Raw genomic sequence first — 16,586 nt, 5'->3', positions numbered from 1 at the left:
ATTTAAAAAATATCGCTTGTCGTATTATTAAAGTATTCAAGGACATTTAAATACTGCTTGTTTTATAAAGTATAAATTGTTCTTAATTATAAAGTGATATTACAATAAAAAAAAAAAACTACAAAAATAGCTAAAATTGAAAAAGAGCTTTGGACCATTCTTATGTAGAAAGTATGCTTGTAACTACTATGTTTATTAGAATTTTGTATTTGCTGATTGAAGTTATTACTTTCCGAAAAATAAATGTCGGTCTTTAGAAAGTAATACTTAACTTTACATTAAGAAAAAAGAGAAATACTCACTTGGAAAGGCATAGCCACAGGGATGATAACGTAAGAATCCGTTTCTACTTGAGGCCTCCGCCAGTTCTCACGAGAGTTGCTTACATGCGTTTCTACGATATTGTGAATCGTCTCGACTACACAGTGCACTGGAAGATTTTTTCCTGAAATCAACATTGTTTTCTTTCTTAAGATTCTCTCATATAACATTCGTTCAAACATGACATTCGAGTTTATATTCGCATAGATTAGTGAAGTGTTAGTTCTTTTCATAAATAAGAAATGATTTGTAGAAAATCTTGATAAACTTGTTGCTGTAACGATTTTCTCTAAATGTTTACGTCATTTTTCATAAAATTGTAGAGTTTATATGTAAAACTCTTTCATCATTTAATTTTTGTAGCGCAAATATAAGTGTCAAAAGATACCTTCTAGTATGACGCGAATTTATAGAAATATTCGGAAATATATAAAAATATCCGAAATGTCGACACATTAATTAGAAAATTTTACTTCTACAGAATTCAAAATACTTTAATGTTTAGTATTTGACGTAATATGATAAATATAAATAATAATTCTAATAGCAGTAATAATAAAAGTAACCTGCTTTAGAAAAAATTAAGTACCTATATAAGTTGTTATCCGTTTTTGACTAATGTTAATTAAATTAAGTGTACAGTTTTATTATCAAAGAAACACGATAATTCGTATTAATAATAATTCACAGAGTAAAAATTTAATTAATTACAATATTTGTATATATTTTAAGATAACTCGTAGTGCTGTATTATGATAATCTATAAGTTTGTATAATTCGACAATTAGACCGATTAGGCCGATTCGAACGTAATACGAAGTCAGAGTATTTCGACAAAAGTTTTCAATCGTTCAAAATGGAGAACAGGGCTTCTTGAACAATCAAGCTAGTTCCGGTTCTATACATTCGACCGACAATAGGCACACGCTTTCGCATTTCAGGATTTGAATTCGAGGGTCCAGATGATTCGTGAAGCTGAAGATCGCTGAGAGAAGTCTAACTCTCGTGCTAAGCATATGCAGATCCACTCGTCTATCCCGAGACAATAAGAGCTGGGCGATGGCACAATAGCTGCGATCCTTGTGTAACCCTGACTTAAGTCCCAGAGTCTATCCCACTTCAGGTTATAATCCCAGACTTCTACGAAACTGAGGAAATGGAGAACGAGAGGAAACAACGAAAGAAGGAGAAGGAAGGAAACTTGGTTTTGCCGATTTCATTCAGAGAACAACGAAATACTTATTAATCAAAATACCGGCGGTATCTCTCTACTGAAAATGAAACGATAACTGCAAGTAGTTGTTCATCCCGGAAATACATGTTGTGTCACGGTTTATATCGTACTTTTAATTATCTAGGATATATATGTGGCGTTTTTAATTTTAATTTTCCATGGAATAGATGCCAATTATTCGTTATACGAATACACAATCAGTAAGGAGTTAAGTAATTGAGAAATCGATTCTGCCATTTTCTCAATTTTTGATGTTATAAGGGCAAATTATTTTGCTACGATATACGAGCATAAGAAAAATAGATAGTCGTATTAAATAGGTACTTAAATAATTCTATGTAAATATAACCAATAAATCTTCATAAAGTTGTCTATATATTAAACGATAAAATTTCTGTAATGTCATGAATACACAAGCAGAAAGAAGGATAATTTCTACATTGTACTCTACTAAATATTTTTATCATCTAATTACTAATTTCCTTTGTTTCCGCGTTTCAATTATACGAATTAAATATGAAATATCGAAGTTTACCACGAACTATTTTCAATATGCATGATTTCTTCGTTATGAACGTGTTGATCGACTTACATATTAAATCATAAACTGATATAGGATGTTCTCAATACTCGGTGATGTAAGGTGCTAAGTCTACCAGTAAGATGACCAACAAAGGATTTACTGCCGGTGGCATGATATTAGGTATTAATGCCCTAAACTTCCATCTAATACGCTGGTTGCTATAGGGTCTACCCCTAGGATGCATAAGACAGGTCGTACCTAGGAAGACCGAAAGCTGACCAGTGGCCACCTTAATCCAGGGACGTATAGTTTTCATTAAGGTGCCCTGCCCTAGCGTCGTCTCTGTATGGGGATCAGCTGGTTTAAGGTAGGCATATACTCCGCAGATTTGACCACGACCGGCCGTATTATGCGGTCTGTTTATTAGCAAGCTTTCTTGATACGCAGATCCGCTGCTGTAATCTTCTGCTTTGATATTTATTTCGTCAATTTTTAATATCACAAAATGTATCGCGTTCATATTATTTTTCTTATTCTTTCCGTTACAAAATATCCATAAGAACGTGTTCGGTTTTTAAATAAATATTACTGGAATGAAAATCACATATAGTCAATAAAATAACATCTCTATAATAGATAATAAAACTTAGAAAGAAAAATTTAGAAGTTCGATTTAGGTGACATTAAATTAAAGAAAAGCAAGTATGGCAAAATGTATTGTTAATATCCGTTACGATGTTAATGTTCATTGTGCTTGAAATTTCGCTGAAAATATCAGTAACGTAGCTTTCCATATATTTTTTGTATTCAATACATGAGAGAGAAAGAAAGAAGGAGAAAAAGTGTCAACCACTCATCCGCAAAATCTTTAATCTCTGCAGCGGCAAAGACATTTCTCATTTCTGGTGCAGACCCTATCGGGCTTCCGGTTATCTCCCCGTTTGCGCTGTGAAGGAAACACGACGGAAGCGTCAGGACGGTTCGTCTTTGACAGTTCTCGCTACAAGATAAGATTCATCCCAAAGACAACCCTTGAAGAAACGAAACAACTTTTCTCTTGATAGATTTCTCTCGTTTACGAAAGTTGCTATATTTTCAAATCGATCAACAAACGACTTAATCTATCATATTTGTGTTTGATATCTATTCTACACGTATATTGTATATATTTTAATGATCTTTTGAAGCGTAAATCGTCTTTCTTGCGAAATTGGAGAGATAAAAATTAAATTTCGGACGTGTCTTTTCAGAATACGTTTGTAAGGAATATTCAACGGAAAAGTTAAAAATAATATGCAGGTACAAGCTAAAACTTAATAATCCTACGTAACTGCAAATGAGTACTGTAATAAAATACCGTCTTTTAAATTTTGAAATACTCGCATATAAATTTTAGCAAGTAATTATTTATAGTGCATAACGTCTGTATTATATGAATCTAATATTCGTAAATTCGCGTAGAAAATAAATAAAATTGTATTAAAAGATTATCATTTAATTTAAATCATCTTGTATCGAATAACTATTGTTTATAAGAAAAAAAAATTGACGGCATGACTGTCATTAAGATAAAATGTGTTACAGAAAATGAAATTATACAGTATATATGTATAAGAAAATATATGAGCGATCCGATAAATATTTGAATATACCTTGTAAATGTAATTCACATAGCTAACGTTTAACGAAGTTCTACACGATAAATTAACAGACTGGTTCTTGCACCCATTGCCAAGTCGGCGGTGCAGATACAAGATAAAAAGTTGGAACATATTTTTCGACACCCCGTGATCACCCATTCCACGCTACCGTGATAATGGGTTCTTTAGGTGCACACGGAGCTGCCAGGGGAATGAGACGAAAAATCTTTACTAAATATTTCTTCTATATCTTCGACCCCTGTTCCTTCTTAGGGGATGATTATTTATAATATCAGATTGGTGAGACCGTTTTTAAATCACTGTCGAAAGATCCTTAGGATCATTTAGATACATCGATAGAGAAAAGAAAATTCCTTGCCTCGTTGCAGAGAAATTTTGGTTAAGTAATTTACGGTGAAAAACGAAATTTTTTTTCCTTGTTTATATACACACACATATGTATAATACACATACGTATACATACACATAATTCTATTATATATTCAATTCTATATTTATATTTATATCCATGAAATCTGCAAATTACAGAGTGGAGATGGATTGAGATTAACTACTATATTTGTGCATTTACATTTCGTTTTAATATAAATCAGTTCGTTTGTACTGCAAATAATTCGTTGGAAATACATATTACGTGTAATTGAATGATTTTTGTAACGGTATTATAGAAATCAAAATATTATGTTTGTTCGAACATTTGATAAATACTGCCAACAATTTGCATTCTTTGTTCCAAGAACAGAAATCCGCACCAAATCTAATGTTCTACATCCGGAAGAGCAGAGCTATGCAGATGACTCGTAGTACGGCCAAGTCTTCGATCCTAAGGTTTCCCCTTCGTCTTGGTGACTTGGTAATCCAAGACGATTTTGTCTAATCTCTCAAAATCGAATCAAGCTGTGCCCCGAAGCCTCGACTAAAGAATAGGGATATTAGAATCCATGTTTGACAGTAAAAATTTAAACGAAAACAATTCACAGGTAAATGAAAAATCATAAGTCTACTGTTAACATATAAAATAAAAGACAATATCACGAAGGTATTTGTAAATGTTTTTCTACATGTACGAAGAGAGTATCTTCTATTACTAGAATAACCTAGGCTAATGTAGGAGACATAATATTCGAGCGCAAGCAAGCGTCTAAATTATTCAATGTTCGTCTATCTTTTCGATTGCAAATAAATCTGAATCTATAAAAATATTGGAGGCAAACACGTGATGGAATTTGCGATCTATGGAAGTCTGCCACTTCCGTTCTTGAAACTTAACCTAAGCGCGTACATTAGAAGGAAAGTGTGGGCGTTTTTGGTATCTGAAGCTGATCCGGCGGATGTCGGCCTTTACAGATAAGCGACCAACTCTTTCGAACTCTTTATCTACACCCGTCCTCTTTCGAAGTCTTTCCCTTTCGCGTTTATTCAATCTTCCGTGTCGTGTTTTCAATTTTATCCCAACGTACCATATTGTTTGCAGCATGATTCAACATTTGTAATGCCAATTTTCATGCTCTGTCTGATTAATTTAGAAAATATCGATACAGTGTAACATTCGGTTCGCAATAGCAATGCAACGCAATTTAGTACTACAGATCATGCGTTTCCATTATGGATTAAGCGTTGCGAAAAATATTCGATCAAGAAGATTCTTCGTAATGTTCGCGACATAAAAAATCAGAAGTTGATATCGCTTGGTCGTGCTCCATTTGCGTGCATGCAAAGGCTGTGTCCGTGAGTTCGCGTGCGATTTAAGCTCCACAGCACCGCTAAGCTTGCGTTGGGGAGAAAGCACCAGATAAGATGTAATGAGATAACCTCACGGCTAGTGTGGCTTATAAGATCACCAGCCACGCGACGAAACCTTCTAAATCTAAGTGTTAGCTGATTCTTAGAGACAGGATCACGCACCGTGCTGAAAAACACATCTCAATACCGTACTCGATTGAAAAGTGCGCGAAATAGCAGATCCTAACGAAATGGTATTTCATTCCCTTCTTGATTTCATAGGCACTTTTTATTTCTTGTCTTTTCATGACTTTTTATCTCAGTTAATTAGTGTATTAGATGTAGAAGACGAAAAAATGAGAGACGAATGTAACAAGTTTATATGTTGTACGTAGAATTTAAAAATAATTTCCAATTTGCTTCAAGTTCTTTTATGAAAATAATGCAGGGATGAGAAGAATAAATCGCATCAAAAGTTTGAAAAGATGAAAGAAAAGTGTGTGACTGGCAAGGATGCAGAGTTAATACGTCTCCTTAATCTTTTATTTCGGACCAATTTTGATATAACAACGTGATCTTCCCCCTCTCTCTCTTTCTACCGGATTCATTAGTTGTGTCGTGCAAATATTAATCTCTTTGTATTTCGCTGAACCTCGATCCGAACCTCCGAAGCGCGTTTTACTCGATAGTCGAGATCATTCTCTCAACGTATGCGTCGCCGTTGAATGAAAGCAAGGGTGAAAACTTGCCCTAAGACGCTTAGAGAGTAAGCTCTTATACAAGACAGAGAATAAGAGAAGGGCGTTGTTCGCTCGTACTCCGCTACCGTTTCCCTGTATGTATATCCGTTTCTATGTATATAGGTGTTTTGCATATGCGTGTATCTATATGCGGAATATGCGTGTGTACGCGCGCTTACACGCACACACATCACGAGCGAAGAGTTTGTTTTCCAACATCTGCACAGGTTCGTACGATTTCGCGTCGCTCGTCGCGGTAACTGACATTTGTGTGCACGCACTATACTCGAAAGATTAAAATTACTTTGGTAAACTGCGTCGAACGAAGGAAAAGGAAGGAAACTTCGTAAGATACTAGAAGGGGTCGGGGGGGGGGGCGAGCGGGGACAGGATTCTCGAAGAGGGAGAACGTCTCGTAAATTTCTCGACTAAGGAGCTTAATTTGGATTTTCGGTAACGAGTTATTGTAAGCGCCAACTCATTGGGGGATGATTTAAGTGGCACCAAGGACAGGTTCCGGTCGTCTATTACCGATAGGCGATGGACGGATTATTCGTTGGATTTTCAAGAACAATATCGTGAAACTTCTTATCGGTACCAGTCTGTCGTTTTCGAAAGTCTTGCAGCGTATCAGAGAAGACAGCTAACATGAGATTCGGTTTATTTGTTTAATTTGAGCCTGAGATATCGGGGTGGAAGCTGATGGATGGATTTTTCCCTAGTTATGCAATGTTAACCAATATTGTCTAGAAATAAGAATATGCTGTTTGCGGAAAAACCGCGATGTCTGTCTGACGCATAAATTTAATTGATTTCTTTTAAACAAGTAATGATTTCGCTTCGATTCTGGGCACAATAAACGTAGTGGCGTAAACGACGTTAAATACTATATGTTAATTTAACGAGTTATATCAGGATGTTTTTGCGCAGGGTTTATAGTGCTAGATTAAGAAACAGAGATATGTATGTACGAAATGTATATACCGCAGCAAACATACCATGTTTATGTTCAATTCAATATGTGAAAAACATTCTAGGAATGAATTGTTGTACCGTTGTACTGTATTGTACCGGATAGTACTTTTAAGTAGGCTAGCAAAACAAATGATACTATCTTATTCGCTCTAAGGATAACTACACATAGGTTGACATTTCTCGATTCTGTATATATGGCCATTCCTTCACGTAACGTACGAAATACAAAGTTTGTTACCTGAATCGAACACATCGTTTGTATGAATTTGTTTCATCGCTTTTGAGCATGAATTAATTTTTGCGCTATCTTTCACATGACGAGTTATACGCTAAATATTATATTCTTGTCACGTTTCTGAAGAATATAGGTCATCCTAAGCATCTGCAATATTTTCGTTATTGTTCGACTGTATGTAAACAATTTGCAAAGTTTAACGATTCAATAAGCAATAGCTCCGTCTCTCAAGATTTTAAGTTGCGAAATTTCAGGCTCTCGACATTGATTTAACACTTTCGCTACCGCCGTTTAAGGCAAAAGTCGCTGTTCGCAGCTCGAGTTTCCAATTTTCAGCATGTTACATAATATGTTATATATTTTTACGTATATATGTAATAATAAAAAAAATGATAGGTAGACGATCCAAGGAGCTTTTAGAATGCGTCATGTATGTGTGATTATAGGACTGTAATGAGCAACTAGTGCGTCACATACGCGTTGTAGCGAGAGGATAAACAAGATAACATATCCAAAAAAATTTTATTGTTGCATAAAATTTATCAATTGTACATACAATGGAGACCTGTATGACGCGAGCGATACGTTCCGCGTATATGTATATTTTATTTAAAATACCATAAAAAGTGATCACTGTTCGTTTTTACACACTTTGAAGAAACAAATCAAATGCTGTTCCTTACTTATAAATAGTCGTATGATTCTCGATAAATTCACAGGTGGTTGGGACACATACGCATCAGTTCTTTCCTTGTACGATAACAAATTAAATTTTATTTCCAAGTATCATATCCTACAGAATAAAAATCGTTTACAAAATTGTGTACAATTATACAGTTACAATTTATTAATTTACTGAGTTATCGATTTATTTATTTATACAAGTTAATGGAATTCACTTTTTCATGTACGTACAAACAATGTAAATGAAACAATGTGCCGTTAAAAATTAGTCGAAGCTCAATATATCACACAAGTGTAATTTCATTCTTTCCTATGAGTAATGTTCTTATGTGTCGTTGAATTGTCTCGTTTCAAAGAATGTAAAAATCTAAAATTTTAAACTCTCAAAAGTCGTCAAAAAATATAGATAATCTTAAAAGTTCAGAAATTGGAATGTTGACAATCATTCTCGCTTAACGTGGGATTCCTTGCAAGTGCCTAACGTATGTCGCTGAACTGTTTTCGGTTAAAGCCAGTGTTTACATCGCAGGAATTTCCTGTAAGTGTCAGACGTTTATATGTCAATGCATCGATAAAGTGTGCTTCTAAACGATTTTCAGCTATCGTATTCGCGTCAGATGTATACAATTGGAAAATTGTAGGAAGCCCGCCTTTCTCAATATATCTGTTCCTACTAGAGACATTTAGATAGAGACATTTAGTCACAGTGTTAAAAGTTAAAAATTAATATAACTTATATGGGACTGTATGTAAAATTTCTGAAATAAACGAAGGATGAAATATATTTGACAAATAGAATTTTTATTTTATATTCAAAACAATTGAGGAAGAAAAAAGGAAGGAAATTCGAAAATTAAAAAACGTATTATAGAAAATCTAGGCTTCCTTTACAGTGAAAGATGAAAGAGAGGGGAAAGAAAATTTTATAAGAGGAAGAGTAGAAAATATTCTTTTCACCTGTACAAGTCACTTTGTTCGGGAAATTATTTCACAAAGTCTTCCTTATAAGAAAGGAATTCTCGTAAAGAAGTTATCAGATGATTCGCAATTGAGAAAAATTCAATTATCGTTTAGACATTTTGTCAAAATTCATTAAATATGAATACAAATCTTACGGAGAGAATTATCAAGAAATATTTTCCGACGCAATTACCGAGCTTAAATGCGTTACAGTATTAGAATGCGAATGTCTAATTATTCAAATTGCCATTTATAATTGTACAAGATATGCAGTGCATCCTTAATGTCGTACAACCTTCAAGATATATCCTATTTCCTAGAGATATATGTACCTTACGAAGAAAGTTATAAGAAGAAAGTTATCAAAGATTATTTAAAAGAAAGAAGCGCTAAACGGTATGAAATGATTCAGCCTGTGGCTGACAACCTGATTTAGAAACGGGATGGAGTCCTCCACGAAATCCTCAGAAGGAAGAGAGCTGATCCTTCCGGCGACCGGAGAGTCCTGCAGAATGACGTAGTAATCCCACGGGAGAGCCTCGGCCTTAGCCTTAGCTTAAGCCATAAGGGTTTGCATACACGCGCAGAGAGAGAGACCGGCACAAATCAGGATACACACACAAGCAAACGTACTGTATACAGTGGCTTGCACGCGTCCTTAAAATACGGATATACGCGCAACACGAATGCTCCTAATCCACGAGGGTTTCAGCAAAACCTGAACCCGCCATCGGCCGAGGAACACTTTGGATTTAGCTATTCCACTTGCTCGGACGATCTAAAATATTTAGGGAGATCGATGAGAGCTGCGTGCGTTCTGAAGTAACATCAAAGACGATCGGATATGCAAAGGAACTGAGCAAGATTCCTTCTCGACTTGCCATGGAAAAATAAACGTTTCAAAGAGCTTATAGCTTCCCGGAGGACCGACGAGTTTCATTTTGCTAATGATGTCTTAAACCTCTATCTTTCAATTTCTTTGAGTCTCGTTTCTTTCCATTTCGTAGAATATTAAAAAATTTTAACATTGTGTTTAATTGCGAACAGTAAACATTTATGGAGAATTTTTCAATTTAATATATTACGTATTACTAACGTATTACGTATTACGTATTACGTATTACGTAATATTTCACGTTACCATCGACGTAATATCAACTATATTACATCATATGTATAATTTACATATCCTATTGCCACGTTTCTGCTACATTTCTGTGGCTAATCGCTCTTCTTTCGCACAACTGGAAATACCACGCAGGAAGGGTTATAATTGAAACACAACAGTTTCGCCGGTTCTTTTGAACAATGGAGGCATTTTATGCGACATTGTGCTAAGGCACGTAATCTTCGGGGGTTTCTCGGGAAGTGACGCTGGTCGGAGCAAGCTAAGGTCGGTAAGAGAGAGGGGTCGAAGAAGACGGCAGCCACGAGCATCGAATCGGTGATGGAAGGGTGAAGACTGGAGGAGGGTAAAAGGGGAGGGTTAAAGGGCTCCTTAGCGGAGATCTTAGGCAAATCCAGCGTGAAATCGCATCAGAACATCCCCTTGCCAAAACCACCACTTACTCGTACCATCCTTGCTTGATATCAGTGGTATCCGCCTAAGAAAATTTTTATTGCTATTTTTTCTTCGTCCCTCTAGAAAAAACTACGTTTATGCACTGCTTAAATATTATATAACGTCATAAACGTTAGGGTAACTTAGTCTAAAAGAATCATCGCTATTACAAATACTTTGTGATATTTATTTGTGTTGAATTTCCGCCTACTACGATGGATATACTTTTTTTACATATGCATTTAATTATTGCCATATGCGTATACCTATTACATATATGCCTATTATACACGTATAATTGTTAATTGATTCTTAATATAAGTTTTTATATTCGATTTTAACTTCAAAAATATAACATAACAATATAACTACACATCATCAATTGTCGTTATCTGATAGAATTCCCAGCAGAGAATAACGGATAATAAAGTCTCACCTCTGTTTTGAATTGTCACGGTGCTACAGGTAAATGTGACTTTTGACGAGCTGACGACCATAAGGCTACAATTACTCAAGACTTTAGCCAGCGCACTATCTCCGGCACTCGCATTCTTCCTTTTCTCTTCCACGTTCTTGCCACGGGACCTTTGTCGGAGCTCGCTTCTCTTAATCAAACCACGGAGAGAAAAGACATTAAAAGCCGCGGAGAGACCCCGTATCTCGCCTCGAAATAAAGTTCTAGTCAACCAGGGAAGATAAGGCTCCCCCTCGACGCTGCTCTCTTTCTTCTACTCTTATAGGATCGCTGTCTAAACGCACTCTATTATTACAATACACTCAGCCAAGCTCAACAGAGTCGCGTGTGATTTCTTCTTCCACGGAAGATTATGTCGTATCCTATGAAAATGTTCCCCTGGCATTAGATAACACCTTAATGATCGAAGGTTTAATGCATTCCCTACTGCGTAGAAATATTATTCTTTTCTTTTTTTCAAGCTTCTCTAAATTAATTAAAAAGTTTTGATCTTTAGGAATCAAATTCTCTTACGAATAAACACTGCCTTTATTTATTTTATCGTTATTCGAGTATGTTAGGATTAAGTTTTACTACTTAAATCTATGCCAAATACTGAAGCGTACACTGCAATCACTCATAATCAAACTTTATTGTTGTGCTTATTACTTCCAAACATAGAGCTTGAAAACATAAGACTTTCGAATATCAACGTAAATAATATTTTCACAAGACGGTAAGAGAAATTTTCGAGAAAATAATTTTCTACTGTAAAACGACATATGATTAAACACGAACTATTAATTATTCTATTCATATTATCTGTTCTTAACGCGACTATGATTCTAATAAAGTTAATTACTTCAATCATAGTTCAAAACATTTATATGAAATTTATTTATTCCCTCTTATGAATTCGCATTGCTAGTTTCAGCATAATATGTATCAAATTGAAATGTAACTAAAGTTACCGAAAAATGTGTATAATCTCTAATATGTAATCTATAGAGTATCGCAAAGGAAAATAACCTAATATATATTTCTTTAATATAGATTCTGAAACGAACCACTATATAAATATCATAACGAATACTATACTTTTTGATGTTTCATGCCTTTTTGTCTCGCACGCGCATTCTATCTGGCTCTTTCGCCTTTGAATTCCCCATAAATGCATAAACATCCACAGTCTATCAATTACATATTTTATCTCTCTCTCGGTGAACAGCAGAAGCTCGATAAATTCGAAACTCTTCTTTCTGTAACATGTATTACAACAACGAGCTGTATGCAGCGCATAGTTATTTGTTTCGTGGTCTTAAACCTGCAAGAATATTTGCGAAGAAAAACTTATCACTTACGAGAAGCCTAATACGCAAGTCTATTGGTCGGGAAATCACTTGAACGGATCGAATCGCGCGGTCACCGACGCGTCGTTCTGGTAAGCCGCGCTTTCGCGAGCATCGTCTTCGACGCGAACAGGAACTCGAACTAGATCTCTGCGTGAATACATCCAGGTGAATACATAATGTGTAATCCTCGGGGTATGCGGACTCGGCGTCTTAAGCTAATCTTGTTAGGCGTTCTAAGCCTTCGGCTGACCCTGCGGAGCGGACTTTTAATCCCTTAACACGGCTACGCGCACGAAGATTTTGCATAAGAAAGAAATAGGATTGCCCTGCCCCTGTTCGAAGGTGACGAGCCGTTTTCCGTCTTCTTTCGCACACTGCCAATGCGTTTCTTAAAGAATCGAAGTTCCGTGTTGCATACGTTCAGATCAGAAACCTTTTCATTCGAAAAAGTAGCAGATGCCAAGGGCCTCTCTTTATTTTATACGATCTCCTTTTGCGTCACCTTAGAAGTGTTAGCTTAGAAAATTCATGGAAGTGTAACTTCTTTTTTACTACAACGGAACAGCTGGCAACATGCTATGTTTAATTTTATGTCAGACGCAAGATAATCGTTTGGTTACATTCGTGTAATCGTGTACGTTACCGTGCATAAATTATGTCAGCATCTGATGCAATTTGATATAAAAGATTCGTATCCTTGTTACATTTTCTGAATTATAGTATAAAAGTATTCCATAACTAGGGTTAAATGAAATACTGGTAATCTTAAGCTGAAATAAGTAATATACCAACATATTACGTTACTCTAGCTTTATATTTATTTGTAAGAAATGGCTGACGCTTTATAAAATCTGTATGCTCTTGTAGAACGTAGGTATATAGAAGCACGTGTTTTAATCGCTGCAATTGTAAAACCTTAACGTTGAATAAACTCAGTTTAGAACCACTTAAACTCACTAGATCCAGGTATCTTCGTAGAACTAATTTTTATCCAACTCCAACTATTGTTCTTTTATTTATGTATCGATATTTACTAACTGTACGCAGTTGACCGAGATTCAAAATCATGGCTCAAAATTAAGTTAGTGTGGTTTTATTTAAAAAGTATATTTTATCTATTTATTATACAATATAAATAATATGAAAATGTTCAAATATGTATAAACGATAGATTAACATCGAGGAACAGATTATTGATTCAATTCAATGGATAAGTAATTGCATCAGTTCGCCGATATTTTGAGTACATTACATAATTGACGATTGCCGAAACAGCGATTCCTTGTTTCTTATCCTGGAAAAATTTCAAAATCGGTATGATGTTTAGTTGATTCGATAGATGTAATATCAGAAGTTCTAGAAACGTTTAAAGCACAGAGTGGACCACATTGTCTTCATTATAATTTATCATGTAGTTAGTGAATGGATCAAAATTTCAACATAATATGACTGAATCTCACGACTTTTTATCTTTGCATAACATGTGCCGAGGAAATTAATCGATTTTGGTACGAAAATATCTTCATATACCTCGCTCCACATTTAATACAATTTAATCGTGGATTTGTTAAATTTCATATAAAGGATCGAGATTCCCTCTTTCATTTTCAATTATGATACGCCAATAAATTTTACCATGAAAAAACTTGAATAATTCAAATATCGAATAGTAATTATTCGATGTAAAATAATAAACTTCACGTGTACTTCATATCCGTCTGTACTAATTAGTTCAAATGTTTTGCAATAATTCCTGGTGTCAGCACTACAATATCAATAACAGAATTCGAAACTTTATAATTACATAGCACACTTCTGATAATACGAAGTAAGCCAAATTACTTTTCGCACAAACGGAAATACTTGTACATATTTTTATAACATACAACACAAATTTAACAATTTTATAATATACAAATATTTAACATACAATTTGGTAATTGTGTTTCAAAACCTATAAGATTGAATCTGAAGCTCTGGACTCTGCAACTCACATAATCTATGTTTATAGCTTTCAAATTTTATTTTATTTGCTTGTCGATATGCTATTTATTTTATCTTGTTAGTACGTTATTATATCGATAGTAAACGTTTCATCTATGAGAATAATTATCCCCCAAGTTTCAAATTAAATTAAAAATTTGTAATCGATATTAAGAATCACTTCTCTTACTGGTGTACAAAATTTTGGCTGCAGGGGTTTAATCACGTTTGAAAATTAAATAGTTAAACATAAATATCTAAATTCGGACGATATGAATGTGAAAATAATTATGATATCAGTTTTCGAGTGGAGAAACTCTTTATAATTCGTCGCGGATCCAGTATACAGTTTGTTTGTCCATGCGCGTTGCAACATAAGGAAAAAGCAATTAACAAATCCTATTAAAAATAAAGTCAGAAGACGTTGTCGGCGGAGACTTGATGTTGTCTTATATCTATATTTATAAGAGTCTTAGAATATTAAGGCTCCAGAAGAGACTATTATGATTATACAATGAGAGCGAATTCGTAATTCAACGACACATCCTTTCTGTTTTCTATCCTGCTTCAGGCTATTCTTAAGATTCTTAAGACGACTTCAAAAGAAAATTACCGTTATTGAAATTTAGTCGCCTTAAAATTTATTTCTATTAATATAAAAGTTTCATATTTTCCTTGATCTATTTATATATGTAATAAGATATTTGTCTCTGTTATAATATCCCTTCAAATCCAAGATCGATACGGTTAAAACATATTTGCATTTATCATCATGTAATGTATTACATTATAATAACACAGTAATATTCTTGTGTTAAAAACTATAAGTTTTACTTTCTTTATCCTTTCTAACAAGGTAGTAGTATTTTTTTTAAATTGGAGAGCAAACAAAGATGCAAATGAAAATATGTCGCTTGAGTGAATAATTTGTGGAAACATCTAATACATACCAACATCCTGTATTAAATATTCATATTTTACTTAAATTGGATAAATATGTGTTATGTAAATATTGAAAAATTATTGAACAATAAATATTGAAACATTAAATAAAGATCTCGTATGCTAATGCCTTTTTTAACGGACCTTATATTCTATATACAATCTTCTAGTGGTAAAAGAGGAAGAAACACGGTAAAAATTTATTTAATATCTAATATATCCATTATAATGATTACTGGCATCGCATAAAACACGTGTAAAGTATCTTACAAATATTACTCAAATTAAAATGTTAATGCATACCTTACGCTAGACTTGTACAAAAGTTAATATGTAATAATTTATAGTCCCACATGTGCTAGAATGGCTGAGGTAAATTCGGGGTATTTGCCTTGCTCCAAAAGATTTTTTTTAACTTAGAATCTAATCGAATAGACGCCCGGGAATAAACATTTAAAGCGTGATTACGGAAAGGGCCGGAGGCACCCATCGATGACATCACCTGCCCCATCGTGAGCCTGAAAGAGGAGAAAGATAAATCGAAAACAGGATGCAGAGGCGTGGATTTTCGCAGAGGCCGACGTGGTGGCATGCACACACAAACTCGTATCCACCAGTACATTGGAAAACGTAGTTGGAGATACAGTGGAAAGAGAAAGAGCGAAGATGAAGGGATCAGTGTATACCTACACGCGTCATGGTACACACGAGAGTTAATGCCACTCACACACCGTTGCCACCTTCGAGGATTATCCTACGGGGATATTTTTGATCGTGCAATAATCCCTAATACGATTTACACAGCTCGTGCTCGCAGGGACGCACACATTATTCGCTGACGCCCATAACCATTCGCGACATTGCACCTGACTGTCGCCAGGGCGCCTCGCGTTCCGCAAGAATTTTAATTAACCGATACCGATGTCGAATAAATCATCTTTTTATTCGAGATAGTTTACATTGTCTTTCGGAGAAATATTAATAAGCAGGGGCTGTACAATTTGTTATGGAAAGCTCGAAGATAATGATTCAGTGATAAATCGTACCAGCGAAATATGATTAATATAAAACGCTAATACTTGTGTAGCCGAGATAGTGAGCGTATTAAGTCATAAAAAGTATACAGCCAGAGAACTGGTATAAATTTAAATAACGATTAAAAAGCAAGTGCTGAAAGATATAAATAAGTTTTGAACACACAGCTGGTGTACCTTAAGGTTGTTTTCGTTGGTTATGATT

The 16,586-nt window shown here is 34.8% G+C and overlaps 1 protein-coding gene across 3 annotated transcripts in view; it reads right to left on the bottom strand.

The window, feature by feature from the left end:
• Window positions 1-16,586, bottom strand: part of LOC100649219 (homeobox protein dve-1) — a 58,594-nt gene that overhangs the window by 11,544 nt on the left and 30,464 nt on the right. For all 3 annotated transcript variants that reach the window (XM_020864963.2, XM_020864964.2, XM_012312349.3), the window contains one exon: window positions 303-445. In XM_020864963.2, coding sequence (XP_020720622.1) covers window positions 303-445 — 143 coding nt within the window. The remainder of the gene's footprint in view (window positions 1-302; window positions 446-16,586) is intronic.

The sequence above is a fragment of the Bombus terrestris genome, chromosome 10, assembly GCF_910591885.1.
Source record: "Bombus terrestris chromosome 10, iyBomTerr1.2, whole genome shotgun sequence".
Classification (NCBI taxonomy): Eukaryota; Metazoa; Arthropoda; class Insecta; order Hymenoptera; family Apidae; genus Bombus; species Bombus terrestris.
The sequence above is the reverse complement of the archived record's forward strand: the minus strand, read 5'-3'. Positions and strand labels throughout refer to the sequence as shown.